Genomic DNA, 15233 nt, shown 5'->3' with positions numbered 1-15233 from the left:
AAGACACCGACAGGATGAGGACAGACCTGCACAGAAAGGAACTCAGCACTTAGCATCAATTGATCCATACTCCTAATGTACCACGGTGGCTCGCATTAACACACATGTTCGTCCTGTGTGTACGTATCCACTTAAAAGGACAAAGAAAGTGTACAGTTAGTAAGCAACACCAGATAAAACGACACACCGCTAGACCCACTTGGCCCGGCCACACGAGTGCTCTAATCCATTCTGCGGACAATCTGATCTTAATCAACACAGATGCTGTTTCAATTAAACATTCATCGATCAACTGACCAGCGTCTGTGTGGATTGCATAATAGGACGTGAAGCCAGAGACACTAATCTTCTGCGGTTTGATAACATTACTACAAACTAGGTGTGATGTGTGGTTTGAAAAATCAAGCTTGATGGCTCCATGATTTATGATTAATGCCGGCAGAAGCTATGAGAGAGAGTTCATGTCATGAATTCAGATGCGGCCTGCTGTATAATTTTACTCCAAACTGAGACGTGTCCCCCATCATCAGCCAAACATCAATCTGATCTGACACCTCGTCCGCTGTGGGGGATGTGCGTGCTCGGTGAGATCAACCCACTGAGTCACATTACTAATTCAAACACACAGAACCTGGAAGAGTGTGCTGTGTATTCAAGTATATTTAAAGCATAAGAAACAATAGATATCAGTGTCTACTAGGAGGAGGAGGAGGAAGCACATTCGGGTTCTCTAAGAGCAGCAGCAACACACAGTCTGTGGGAGTCATTAACAACAGTTGGTTTGACAAGACAGATGACTTCACTGGGAGCTTCTCGGGTTCACAGCAGCACTTAGACTATTAAATGTAGACGTGTTGAAGAAAGTGTGAGGATGGAGAGAAGCCAAACGTATACTGAGCAGGACTACAAGGGTCCGAATGTCATCATAAACAGAGAAACACTTACGGTTGAACTCCCTGCGGTAGACATGAGGCCTCCACGGTCGCTTCCTTATCCAGTTCAGGCGTCGAGGCAACTCCATGATGCCAAGCTGGTGCCAGAGCGTGATGGCCACTCACCCATCAAACAGCAGCACCCCAGTGCTTCTGTCCATCCCCGGGACGGACGCTCCCTCCGGAGCATCAACAACCTTAGCAGCGTGGATGTGTTAGAGCTGATAACACAGCCGGTCCTGCACTCTGCAGCAGAGAGCTGTTACAGTAGCTGTTATTGTGCTCGGCTACATCTCCCCTCCGCTTGCTTTATCTTTTATGCATGAGTCAGTGGAACCCAACTCCTGAAGTCCTGGGGAGGGAGTCAGGCAGGCCACCCTCCAGGAGCGAGCACCTATCAGTGGGGCAGCATATGAAGCAGAGAGTGCACACCCTGCTGAAACGTGATGCCTCAGCACCAATCGCCCCAGGAGGCAAGGTGGATGGAGAGCAGCCACCTGAGGAGGAAGGAAGGAAGGTGGTCAGTCAGAGACACAGAGACATGGACAGTGTGTGTGTATGTGTGAAGTGCTTTAGCACTTAATCCTGGGCCCTGTACATAGGTGTTCTTCTATAGGCCCCTCCCTGCATCCATGAGTATTTATTCAAGTATCCTTGGGAGTCTGTCTCACAAGGCCTCTTTACACTGTTCATCATTACATAATCACGAACAGGGGACCACCAAGTCAACAAGGGACATTGTGAAAGTCCCTCGTTCATGCTTTAAATCATGTCTAAACCCCACTTGTGATTCGTTTTAACTTCAGCCAAGAGGGGACCAGCAGGTGTGTAAGTTTTGAATACTTGAACAGGATTTTTTTGCTGTGTTTCTGTAACAAAATATAAAAGTTGAGTGTAAGCAGATGTCTTACTTTTAAAGATTAACACAAATCACCTGACATCAGAAATTCACAAGGCCTTCAATTTTCTTAGACCCAAAATACATCACCAGTTTTCACAAGCACTGGATGTCGAAGCAATATTTTAAAGTTGATGCACATTACAGTAAAAAGGTCCCCACTTGGTTGGTGTAAATCGATAGTCACCAGTTGGTAATATAGTTGGGACTGTGTGTGTGCAACATATACAATTAGACAGTAGTACATTTGTTCAGACCCAAAATACATGATTCCCCAGTTTTCACAAGCATTGGATGTCAAAGCAATTTTTTTGTTACGTTAAGGAACATTACATTAAAAAGGTCCCCACTTGGTTGGTGTAAATTGATAGTCACCAGTTGGTAATACAGTAAGGATTGTGTGTGTGTGTGCAGCTTACAGAATTAGACCGTTATAAACCGGGCAAACCAAAAGTTTCACTGAATTTTAAGGATGTCAACACTGTTTGGACAAAAATAAATATGAACAAAGATTTAGAGAGAACATCAGTCTACCTACTCTTACACCTATGTTGTGTTTAATTCACTGCCACCTTAGATATTGCAATCTATGAGTCTGTAACAATGGTGTTTGTTAAAGATGAATTCCCACACAACCAGAGGTATGGGGGTAAAATCTATTTTGTAAATATTGTTTTATAGATTATGAGTAACAAAGGCAAACTTGGTGGGATTTCTGCTCTCTGAGGTAGTTACTAATGTGCACTGTAACCCCAAGGTTTCCCAGCATGAGGAGGATATACAAGATCTCAATTTTAGTTACTATATCAGGATGGTGATTCAAACCACAGGGATGCATTTTTTACTGCAATAATCTTCTGATGAATGTCCACATACATGTGTTTCTAAAGGATTAATAAGTTATATAATTATAACACATTTTTCAAAGAGAGCTGCCAATCATATTTTTCACCTTAAAATCCCCCAAATCTCAAAATGTCTAGTGTTGGTTGGCTATTAAAACAAAGATAGATATTAGTTAAGATAATGTACAGTAATGCAGAAGAGCGCATCTGTGCAGACAAATAAGGGAGTATGAAGTTATTCTTAAAACTAGGGAAAGACCGATTATCGGCGCCGATATTGGGCATTTTGACGCATGTCGGCATCGGCCTTTTTTTAAATTTTTTTATTTTTTTTCGACGGCCGATAAGAGTGCAGAGTGCTCACACACATGGCGGAGAGGAGAAAAAGTTAATTTATTTGCAAATTTTATTTAACTTTGTTTTATTTACTTAATAAAACTTCAGGAAGTTATTTATTTATTTATTTAAATTTTGACGCCAATATTTTCACTTTTTTTTTTATTGCAAATGAATATCGGCTCCAAATATCGGTTATTGGCCTCCTTGACTACTAATAATCAGTATCGGTATCGGCCCTGAAAAAACTCTCTCTACTTAAAACTTAAAGAAACTTGTAAAACACAAAGTAACAAATGAATAAGCTTCAGTTTGACAGGATCTTATCCAGTTTTACCAGACCACGACCTCCAGGGGCTCAGTGACGCCCCCCAAAGTTTCAAGATATCTGCAATTTGTGCACAAGAAAAGTTGAAGTCACAGGAATGCTCATTCTGTAATTACCTTTATTCAGATAAAACACACTGAAAAAACATTTCATACCATTTATGTTTGTCCAGAACATGATAAATAAACCGTCGACAAAGCCATCACTTTAAAACACAATCCTACGAATAAAACAGGACCAGAAAAAAAACAAACACATTTGGTACCCAATGCTCGTTATACTGCAACATTCAAGTTTTCTAGGTATAATAAAGTTTACTGCAGATATATGGTGGTTTGTCTAACACACACGCACACACACACACACACACACACACACACACACAAACACACACACAAACACACACACAAAACAGCAAGTTTTACATGATGACACCGACCCCAGAGAAATAAACATTAAACAAATAATCTGTTGGCTGGTGTTGTGCAAGTGCTTTTGTTAAGACACTAAACATGGACTAATATAAGGCCTTAATATTTCAAAGTGACCTGAACGACAACACCTGAAGCTGCTTCATCGACTTTACAAGATACAGATTTTATAACTGACCTGAAACATATTTGGCAACCCCTACAGTAGGGTGTAAAATTCTATTGTGCTCTAGACACCGTACACAAAAGCCATGTCACAACATCCAAAATAGACAGGGTGTTTGGTAGACCACACTCACAGAAGGCACGTTCATAAAGACGACAGTACAATGCAAACACCAAAGTTTGACTCAAGTCTACCTGTAGTTTAACACACGACAGCTGTAATGTTCTCAACGGAAAGCAGACACTTTGCTATGAGCTCAATGCACTGCGGGGGCCTGGTAAGGACCTTTGGTTATGCATTGTGAACAAATGGTCTAAGTTTGATATATATTCAAAAGGCAACATTACATTAAATATACCATCTGTGATACAAATTCTTAAATCACAAGTGTGTAAAAATAAATATCATCAACAAATGTGCACGTTAACATGTTTGATCCAGAGTTTTGGATCTACAAACAACAAGGCCCAGAGGGGTCTCGCAGGTACATTTGCTTAAACCGTTGAGTTTAAAGTGTACACACAGCCACCAGCTGTGGAGAGTAACCATGTGCGTTTAATCAAGTAGTGCACTTTAGCACAGTTTAGAGGTACTTGAGCATTTTCATTTAGTCACAATCCTCCCACCAGTTTGTGTTTGGCTAAAACGGAACAAGGCCACAAGATGGAACAAAAAGCACTAATTGTTAATGGAAAGAACAAACTTCTTCCTCCGTAGTTAATGTCAGCTACCACTAGGAGGCGCCAGAAAACAAATAAAGCCCTGAAGATGTTCAAAGCAACACTTCACATGCAGTACTGGAACAAAAGCAGCATGGAACATGGTAACGGATGCATGATCATATTCCTATTAGGATTACCACTTAATAAACACCAAAAGTTAACGGAAACTGCCCAACAAGCTTATTCAAGCTGCAAAAAATGAACAGCACAATGTAAATAACGTCTTCCTCCTTCTAACTCGTTAAGTATTACAAACCCTCGACACCTGTCTGCTTGGTCCTCTGGTTCAGTTACGAACCAGATTAAAGCTCACAAGATATTTTAGTGATAAATTGAAAAGCAAGTTTGCCAAGCTTCAAGAGGTCAGTTTTCAAGTCCAAGAATAACGTCTTCGGAGATTGTCTGGTTGCCATGCCTACACAGTCTATGTTTAATCTGACTTCATAACTTAGACCAACTTTAAAACATTTGCTAGTACCACAAATCTTTGTGAAAAAAACAGTGAAAGGATCTTGAGGTCAGGAGCTTCCTCATTGGGTCACAAAGGGATTGTGGGTAATTAGATTTGAAAATTACATATATTTTCCTTTTTTTCTAACCAATGTGTGTGAATAACAGTAATTTTACGAGCCCATTAACAAGTTCAAATAAGAAGGGAAACCGGTTTGTTTGGTTGAATAGGCCGCCATCTTGAGACGACCTGCTATAAGAGTCACAAGCCTCAGTTTAAACGGCTGCAAACCATCAAGAATCATCTTTCACAACAGTAACATGAGCTACAGTAAGTTACAGACATAAAACACCACATGTGAGGCTAAACAAAGTTCTAACTCCACTTTGCTGCTTGTGACTAATCCCTGCAGGCATCTTTGGAGACCATTCCTTCTGGATCAGGTTGTTCTTTCGTTGCAGTGTCGCCTGAAGGCTTTCTGTCAGCTCACGTGTGTGAGTGAGTTTGCATTGTACGGGCATGTGTGGAGGGAAACGCACAACCAACGCTGCATTGTGTAACAGTGTGTGAATATGCAGGCGTCACAGAAATTTGGACTGTACAGTGCTGTTGGTAGGAGGGTTATCATGTTTCAGTCTTGATTCATAAGGCTCGTGTGAGAGATGAGGATGAGAGGAAGTGCTAAACTCGTCTCTCAATCGCTCCTCCTTAAAATCAAACAAGCTCTGCTCGTGTAAATCCTGATTGTCTGCAGCTCACACTCTTCTGTCCCTTCATACAGCATTTCACACAAGTCCTTCGTTGCTCCTCATTCTACCTTTTCGGGGTCAATGTTGTCCAGGTCAATGTCAGGTGAGGCCACACAGCACATGCACAGTTTTTGGGTGGACAGAGAGAGCTTATCTGCAGAGAGAGAGAGAGAGATAAAGGGTTGCACTCAGGAGACCATTAGAAGCTGTTTCTTTAAACAGATACGGGTGTTAGTTTTGAAACAGCCTAAAGAGTTACTGCTTAAAACCTTCAAGCATTTGGTAAATAGTATAAGGTGGAGGGGGTTTAAACTTGCACTGCAGAATCCCTTTACAGAATGTGGGCGTTAAATACACTGAACTTTGGAACAATAATCTCATCACTCTTAAGCTCTTAAAAACACTAAGAAGAGCTGCTGTTACAGGTAGCACTGCAAGACTAGTAAGCTACTTTTAGAGTTATTCATTACAGTGTTGCGCAAACACATTCATTTACAGCTTACTGTATGTCCTCAGACTTGGACGCATTGTGATCGTGTCCTAAGAAATGCCGGCTGATTACAAGAATCTGACTTACAGAAATACCAAAGAGAGCTTAAGGCAAAAGGAAAGCTTGTCGTTACACAGTTTGTTTGCCGGAGCAGAGCCGAGTTGATTTATCAACAATGAAACGAAGACTGACTTGTTAGCACCAATAGATCTTTCTATGATGTCTGAATGATTCCTATAAGTGAGTGATAATTTAGTTCCCCCCACTTCTTACCGAGCATTTGACCCAGGAAGGCTGGCCTGGAGCTGGATGGCAGGTGGATGCAAATAAAGTAGACTGGTACACCAGACAGCGCAACTGCAATTCCCACCAGAGAGTTGATGGTGTCACTGTAGAGGGGAACCACTACCAGGAATATGCTGCACAAGCAGTAAACGATCGGGAAGAACAGAGACAGCTGCAGGGGAGAGGCAGGTGGAGGAGAAAGAGGGCAAAGTAAGAAAGAAGGGGACGTAGAGAAGAAGAATGGGGGTTGTCAAGAGTTAAAGGAGGAGGATTTGACTTAAAACAATTACATAAAGAAATACAAACATTATTGGATTAGATTAAACCATATCTCTGATGATTCAATTGTGGCTCTAAATGTCCTGAAAGTGCTCAGCCTGCATGCAGGGTACATACTCACTTTGATGGAAGAGAATCAAATAAACATCAGGGGCTTTTATCATCATCATAAGTCAAAACTACAGTCATTGCTGAGGGGAGTCTACAATGGAGGGACTGTTGATGGGTAAACAGGCCGTGGAGTCAGGCCTAAAGCAGCACTAGAACTGTATATATGTGACCCAATTTGTTTACAGGACAAAGGTAGCTTTGTGTATCCTTGTACTTTTTACATGTACTGTTTATATGGTTTCTGCTCAGCTAGAGCATCTAATGAAAGTTGTGGACAAACTTTTATGAGATGAAGAGAGATCGCCTGGAAGAGATGTTATGATATGATACGACACCACAAAAGGTGGCCTTGTTTAGCCAGCATACACATCCCTGACAGGGCGAGGGGAAAGACCCAGCAAACAATGTCTTTCAAAATGTCAAGAGCCTTTGCAGGAAGAAGGTCAGAAGTTTCAAATGGTCAAAATTTCCCACAGACACATAATGCATCACGGTGACGTCACTCATTAAATTTCATGTCTCTGCACATTTCATACCACTCATTTGAAACTCGTGTGTGCCTGGAGGGCAAAGTACAAACGGTTCTTAAACACGCATGCTTCAGTTGCATCAATATTTTACCTTCACAGGTCTGTGCATATCAGGAGCTTTAATGCGAAGGTAGATGAGGCTGGCTATCGACAGGCCGATGAACAGCCAGTAGTTAAAACTGAAGTAGTTGATCAACTGGAAGACGTCAGGCACAGACAGGTAGAAGAGAGACATGCCACCCTGAGGAACAAGACGAAGAAACATCAGGAACACACCTTTAGAGAAGTGACCAATAACAACCACATATGCAATTACATTTTAAAGCCCACAGAAACATGTGACACTTACATTGAAGAGCAGGGCGGGAATTGGGGTGAAACGCTTTATGTGGATCATGCACAGGACATTAGGTAGGTGCCCTTCTCTGGAACCGACAAAAAATAACCTGCAGAAGAACAGAAAAAAAGGTGAAAATGCATCACTGTGTTTGCTCATAGTTTTGCTAAAAATTAAAACGTTACAGTGAGAAATAGGATATTTGCATGGCAGTATAGCGGACTAAATCTGCAGCTTCAGTTGTGATTGTATTTACAGACCTCGAGGCAGCGATGATGGACGAGTTGAGACCTCCGTAACAGGAAATGGCCACAGATAGAGGGATCAGCCATCGACCCCAGCCCAACACCTCGTCTGCAAAGGTCTGAGGAGACAGTCAACATAGTGCTTAATGAACTCATTGGTAAGATCAGTAGCCCTTAATGTTAATACACAGGAGTAGAATGGTAGTAAATGACAGTACTATGCCTTTATCCAAATCTGTGAAAGAAACACGTTTGGTTTCATAAAAATTGGACTTAAAAAGGTGGGGACTGATACGTGACAACAATTAAAACAGACTCTAACTTCTCTGTCAGACTTATGTCATTACGTAAACATGCCTTCCTGTTTCAGCTACTTGGCTTGTGAAGTTATTTTTTTTTTACTATAAACGGCCAGGGTGAGCTTTAACTTCTGCTTTCATCTAATTACTGCTGCAACTAAGAGTACAGGCAAAATGTTATGGTGTCATACAACTCTCTTAATCTCATACATGTGCTTTTAATCTGTCTACATGTCTGAGCTCGACTCAAAGGAAAGCTGACCACAAAGTCAACTCAACACTGACATGTTATCACACGCATTAGAAGATGATACAGATCGCTGCGTTGCTAGGCTTGCATTCAAGACAGCACACAGCACCAGTGGCTTGGGGGATTAGTGAACCATCTGAATGAATACTCTAAAAAGATTAGCAGATACCATTGTCAACATGCCTGAGTACAACTCTTCCTCCTCCGATGCACTAATCACATCATCAACGTCCCCGTGTTCCTGTGTGGGGCGCTAACCTCTTTAGCTAAATGATGTTCCCGTCATCATCTCGACTCCTACAGTCACAGATGACCAAGAGCGAGCAATGAAGCAGACACTAGTGCATGTGGCTGCCAGCCAGACTGAAAGAGATGACAGCAGAAGTCAGGAAGGACAGATCAAAACCTGCTGCTCCCGTGTGGCTGAGTGGAGGCTGTCCTGTTCTGTACTAATAGAGCTATAGAGCACTGAATCAGTGCTGAGGCCCACTATCTACAGGTACTCACCACAGCGACAGCTTCACTGTTGATCACTTTTTCTGCATCCATGACGACGTAGTAAGCCACGTTGGTCAAGATGTAGATCACCGTGACAATGGGCATGGAGATAGCGATGGACAAGGGCAGGTTCCTACAAGAAAAAAAGTTGTATTTAAATATACAGCAGAAGACTGAGGGAATAATAGTGACAACACACAAGGAATACTAAAAGCTCAGGTGGAAAATATGTTTACATTGTTAAGAAGCTGTGATGCATAGTGTTCATACTTACAGGGACAAGTTTTATCTCATCCGCGTGCAACATAGATATACCGGTTTACAGTGAGTACAGTTTTTTTTAACTCTTTTAAGATCCCAGTACAATTTTAAAGTTCACAGGACTCAAATTAGCATTTAAAGACTTCAAACAGTCCAGCACATTACAAATTGCTTGGATTCACACTATGCATTTAAAGCTTTTTACACAGAGTTAAATACAAAACAAATAAAGACAAACCCCAATAGTTCTGAAACCAGGAAATGGAAATGAGAGAAAAAAACAAAACAGAGGTTGAATCTGAAAAAGTGGCCGAAACCGGTCATTCCCCCCTCGCACAGACTCCCCGGAAACAATCAGCAGGGTGCTTCCTACTCATTACTGACTGACAGCAAAACACTCGTCACACAATGACTTCCTTGCTTTTCACATTAGACGCTGGGTCAGGATCACCCTCACTAACTCAATCTAACAGCTTCCAAACGCTAAGTTAATTAAGTATTTCTAGATTTACAAGGCGAAACGGGTGAAAACCAGTGGGAACAAAACCCCCAAAGATTTCAGGGTTATGATGTATATTTCAGGTTCCTGTTACTGATGACAACTTATTGTATCTATAATAAAAAAGACTGGACTTTTCTGTAGGCGCTCTGAAGAGCTGTTGGGTCTGGAGTGTCAGAAAAGGATAGCAATGTAATCACAAATGAAAAGTGATCTTTCTGAAATAGCAGCACTCGTACCTCTCGGGGTTTTTGATCTCCTCTGTGATGAAGTTGAGGGTGTCCCAGCCGGAGTAGGAATAGAGGGCGGAGTAGAGGGCCAGGGCCAGGTCACCTGGGTTCAGCTTGGAGCCTTTGAATGAGTCCTCGAAGTTCTGGTCAAAACCTGCAGCAACAAAAAGTTACACAGTTGATTTTTCTTACTTTTATCATCGGGGCTAAATATTTTATGATTATGTTTATCTAGCTGAGGCGTAATTATTTATACATTTCAATATTTGGATGACTGATATGCCCTGCATTTTTTATCCACAAAGTAGTGGACGAATAACTATATGATAATAAGAAGTGTCAGATAAATCACGATAAAATGAAAATTTCAAGCAGGATTCATTAAATGTATCAATATTCTAGTAATTATCACATCACATTCAAGTGACCTGGCCAAATATCAAAATTGCAGCTATTGGCTAAACAGTAAAAAGTGCATCACAATTAACCAGGTGCAGGTACACAGGTACAGCTAAACATTTGAATAAAATAAAAGCTTTAACAGATTTCTGTTGAATCCTAAATAGTACTCTAGCACTTCTAAGCTAAGTCAGAGCAGTGGTATCAGAATTATGTTTTTATGTAATTATACTTTCCAGGACATCATACCTTGCCCCAGCTTAACCAGGCCAGTGATGATAATGACTATAAGAGCCAGGACTTTGGCTACTGTGGAGATGACCTGAAGAATAGCACCCCATTTCACTTTCATACAGTTCACACAGGTCAGCAGACCTGAAAGAGAGAGAAAGAAAACAGTATCAAATCTACAGAGTTTAAACTGAATGATGACCAAGAAGAAGAAGAGCAGGGATTACAATCCAAAGTCAAGAACTTGTGAAGGGTATAAAAGTTGCTTCATTGATTTTCTGAAACATAAATTGATTTCTGTGATGAACCAAATGAGGAGAGGACTTGTTATAAAAATACACTGAACATTCTATACACTGAAATGGTCGAGGCGGGCTGAGGGCCGGGTCGAATGTATCTATAAACATGATAAGTCTGGTGTTCTGTTGATAAGTGGAGAGGGGACAAACTCTGTGAATCAGTGGTGTTATATGGTCTGGGCCTTTATCCAGCAGATTATCCTGTTGTTCCTGATCCTGTCAAACAATCCCTTCCTCAATGCTCAGTTTGTACACACTTGGCACATAACAATAGTTCATATCTAAAGAAAAGCAACAGGTGTGTTTACATTTCAGTAATGCCCTTCTTATCGCAGGATTACGGAGCGTTAGCAGGGCAGACTCGGGGCAGAGTGAAGAGGAAACAAAGACTAAATAAAGCAGAAGTGACTGGAAAACTCACCGTGGCTAACCACAGAGAGTAAATAGAACTAACTAAATGGAGAATGCATGGTTAAACATCTAGAGATGCTAACAAGAACCTTTCAACACTGTGTTTCTTAAAATATGTGTCACTGCTAGCTTTCCCTTTCAGCTATTGTGAGAGTTTTCCCTACACTCTTCATCAAACACTCTGCTATTGACTTAACAGGAGTAGCACTGAAGGTTAACCTGGACAAACAAGAGCAAGTTCACGTTAAATAAAGCTGTCACGGTGCAGGCTGCAGAAGACAAAAGCATTACAGTAACCTGATGTATATACAGTCCAACAGGCAGACTAATTAACTGATTGACTTGATGTTGTGGGTTTTATGACATCTTCAATCTTTCTCTTCATCTTCTCACTGTATTGGACTTGTGATTATCAGCAGCACAATTAAGCAACCAGTCAGATTAGGACATTCATGGTGAATAAATGGAGAAAAAATAGCAAAAAAAAATAGGTCTATTAGAGTCACTCCCGGTTATAGCCGATAGCGAGCCTTTAAAACTATTTTGTTAGTAAAAATTGTGTTTGAAGATGTTTGAGGATCGGTATTTTGTAGGCCGTCCTAATTCTGGTTAGGTCTTCCTGCCACAACAGCCCCACAGTGGCTCTGACTATGGATAGTCTATGGTGTGAAAGTGTGTCGAGTACAGGGAGAGCCTTACATATGATGGCGGCAGCGATGAGGCGGACGGCGTTGTAGGGGGCCAAACAGGTGGGGTAGAAAGGCTGGACCAGGTAGTTGGAGAAGGTCAGGGCTATCACTGCCTGACAGGCCGGCTCCACTATCAACAACGACGTCCACAGTCTACAGCAGAAATAATAAGGCAATTTATATAACTTGGAAACTATCAAACTTTATTTACCCCGACCGTTTGGACATGTCTTTGCCTATTTTCATGTCAGATCTGCAAACGTTTAATAATAATTATCTGTAATTATCTGTCTTGTGAACAACTCCCACTGAGGTATGACTAATACTTGTGTATTGTCTTCGAATATCAAGTTGAACACGTTAGACTGCTGTATAAAACACTAGTTAATTGAAATTATGAGAAGCTGGAAGGACGACAGAACTAGACAGGTGGAGAAACTGCATCTACTACAATGTACAATATGTGAAACCGCTGTTTAAGTAAAGGAGGACATGAACACAGAGTTCACTTAAATAAGAGATGACCACTAAAACAATATAAAAGCCACATTTGTACTTGCTAACAATAACAGCTGCCAGTACGTGACCAGTTTAACAATAGAAAGGACAACACTGCGCCAAATTTAATGCCCATCGGTTTCATCCCAAAATGAAAAAAAACCTTTTTCTGGGCCATTTATGCCTTTATTGAGAGAGAGAGAGAGAGAGAGAGAGAGAGAGCGAGTGGGGATGACACAAGGCAAAGGGGGTGGGAGTTGAACCCAGGGCTGAGGACTTTAGCTTCTGTGTACAGGACACGCGATTTAACCGCTGAGCTAAACCGACGCCCCCCAAATTCCCATCTTAGCCACATTCTACTTAAAGACATGAAATGTTCAAACCCGCTTGAAAGAAATAACTTTGTGGTATAAGTATTTTACGGTGCGTGTAGTCTCCGTGATAATGTGTTACAGACAGAACGAGCACAAACAAACCACCTACCGAATAAAAGCCAAGAAACCTCCAAAGGCCTCGAGGATGTAGGCGTAGGAGGCTCCAGATTTACGGATTGTTGTACCCAGCTCAGCGTAGCATAATGCTCCAAACACGGAAAATATGCCTCCGATGGCCCACACTACCAGGGACAGGCCGAATGACCCTGTGTACAAAAGAACCCCCTGCAGGATAAGGAATGAGAAGAGTTTATCAGGTGTAAATAATGCAGTCTTAAATTACTCTTGTGCATAGTGTTGTTTGCTTTTGTTTCATTACGGTGTGAAAGCCGTCATTGGAAGAAGGAAAAAAATTCTTGTGGCCTTACAAGCAGAGACTCTTACCTTAGGCGAGACAAAGATGCCGGAGCCTATCATATTTCCTACAATGAGACAGACCCCATGGAGGAGGGAAATCTCCTGCTTCAAACGCACACCGCTTCCCTGCGACGCCGAGTCTGCCTCAGCGACCATTCTGAGAGATTTACAGTCGTCGGCCTCGACTCTGAAGAGGTAACAGGGGAGTGATGTGGAATGATAATGAGGACAGACTGATTCCTGGCAGCACCAGGCACAGAGATGAGGTGAGAGGAGAGAACCGAAAAAAAATAAAATCTTGACAAAATGAAACGCAGGGTGTGGAGCGAAGCAAGAGAAAAGGCGTTGTGAGCGTCACTGGAGGGGTGAGAATGTGCAGCTCTCAAACAGCCATTGTGGAATCCGAGTACTAATCCTCCAGTGGGATAATCTGTAAGAAAACACAAGGAAACACAGTGTCACAGAGGTGCTTCACACATTTCAGTAGTTTTTCCTAATGGTATTCCAAAACTGAAACCAGTGACGGAAATCCCTCGTATACAATCCTAAAATGCTGCATCCAGTTTTGGCAACTAAGACAGTCTAAGCACCGACCCCATACTATAGTTAGCCCTATATAAAAACTGCCGGATACCAACTGTTCCTCACCCCTCCAAAGCATTGCAGTGTGCTGAAAGGATTGATGTTTTAAGGCTGCCAATAGTAACTAATGTTTCAGAGCAGCAAAGAAGAACTGCTCTCGTGTTATTTATGACGGGATGATAAAAAAAACATTCAGGTGCTGGTGAAGGGTAACATCAGGCAGAGCAAAGAAAATGTCAGCAATTAAACTCTTTTTGATGCTGAAAATCATCCATGTACGTGCTAAAAGGAACTAAATGAATGATTGAGGAAGTGAATGGAATAAATGAACGTCTTTTTAAATGCATGAGGTGCTTTGCATTTGAGAATCAGCAACACAGAACATGCAATGCATCATTGACAGTTTTCATAAAGCCTGAAGCAGTGCTTTAAATCCAGTTTTTCCAAGTCATCTCTTCGTATCTGAGCAACCGCAGAAGTTCACTCTGTGAGCCCTCTCTGCTTCCCAAACACACCTGTGACTGCAGGCATGAGCATTTGTAAGACACAGCCAACTGACAAGCAAGTGTGATATAGTCTAACTACATTTTCTGGTTGATTATTCTTTGTGTTTGCACGCTGTATTATGCTTACAATAATTCAACTCATTCACAATCATGCAGCTCGAGTATCAATCTAATATATCATCAGCATCTAAATGAAGGCAACATTTGAATTGGGAACCTTCACATCTATAAAATCTTGCTCTCAGGACGCATTGACATAGTTAAAAAGACAAGGACTGATGGCGGTATCTTTACACAGCTCTTAGCCATGCTTACCCAAGTTAACAGGAAGATTAAAACTATGGTGACATTTCAGCATATTATGGCTATAAGAAAAGAGTGAATTTTCACCTGGATGATATCTAATCAAATGCTACATTTCATGCATGCTTTAAGTTGCTCAGTATTTCAGCTGCAAAAGCTTTCAAGCAGTTTCACACTGCAAGAATCAAACTGTACACATGATTCAACTGTTGACTCCAATTCAAAATCTTGATCTCTAGTGAAGGATTTAAGAGATTGAATTCAACTGTACATACAGCCGCAGACACCTTCACCTTCAGCCCCTTCTGTAAATCACTCATCACAACATCAAAGATGAATACCAGTATGTCTG

The 15233-nt window shown here is 41.5% G+C and overlaps 1 protein-coding gene across 1 annotated transcript; it reads right to left on the bottom strand.

The window, feature by feature from the left end:
• Window positions 1-3439: 3439 nt before the first annotated feature.
• LOC138608510 (Y+L amino acid transporter 2) lies at window positions 3440-13646 on the bottom strand. Its single transcript, XM_069681112.1, has 11 exons — window positions 13518-13646; window positions 13183-13358; window positions 12212-12354; window positions 10821-10946; window positions 10182-10326; window positions 9192-9315; window positions 8151-8254; window positions 7903-7999; window positions 7645-7794; window positions 6622-6805; window positions 3440-6012 (listed from the first exon to the last, which is right to left on the bottom strand). The coding sequence occupies exons 1-11, from the start codon at window positions 13644-13646 to the stop codon at window positions 5918-5920; spliced, it is 1473 nt and encodes a 490-aa protein (XP_069537213.1). The 3' UTR covers window positions 3440-5917.
• Window positions 13647-15233: the final 1587 nt, after the last annotated feature.

This window comes from Semicossyphus pulcher, unplaced genomic scaffold, assembly GCF_022749685.1.
Source record: "Semicossyphus pulcher isolate SPU_LCO1_2020_fin unplaced genomic scaffold, fSemPul1.0.p SCAF_5, whole genome shotgun sequence".
Lineage (NCBI taxonomy): Eukaryota > Metazoa > Chordata > Actinopteri > Labriformes > Labridae > Semicossyphus > Semicossyphus pulcher.
This window is presented reverse-complemented; position numbering and strand designations above follow the sequence as displayed.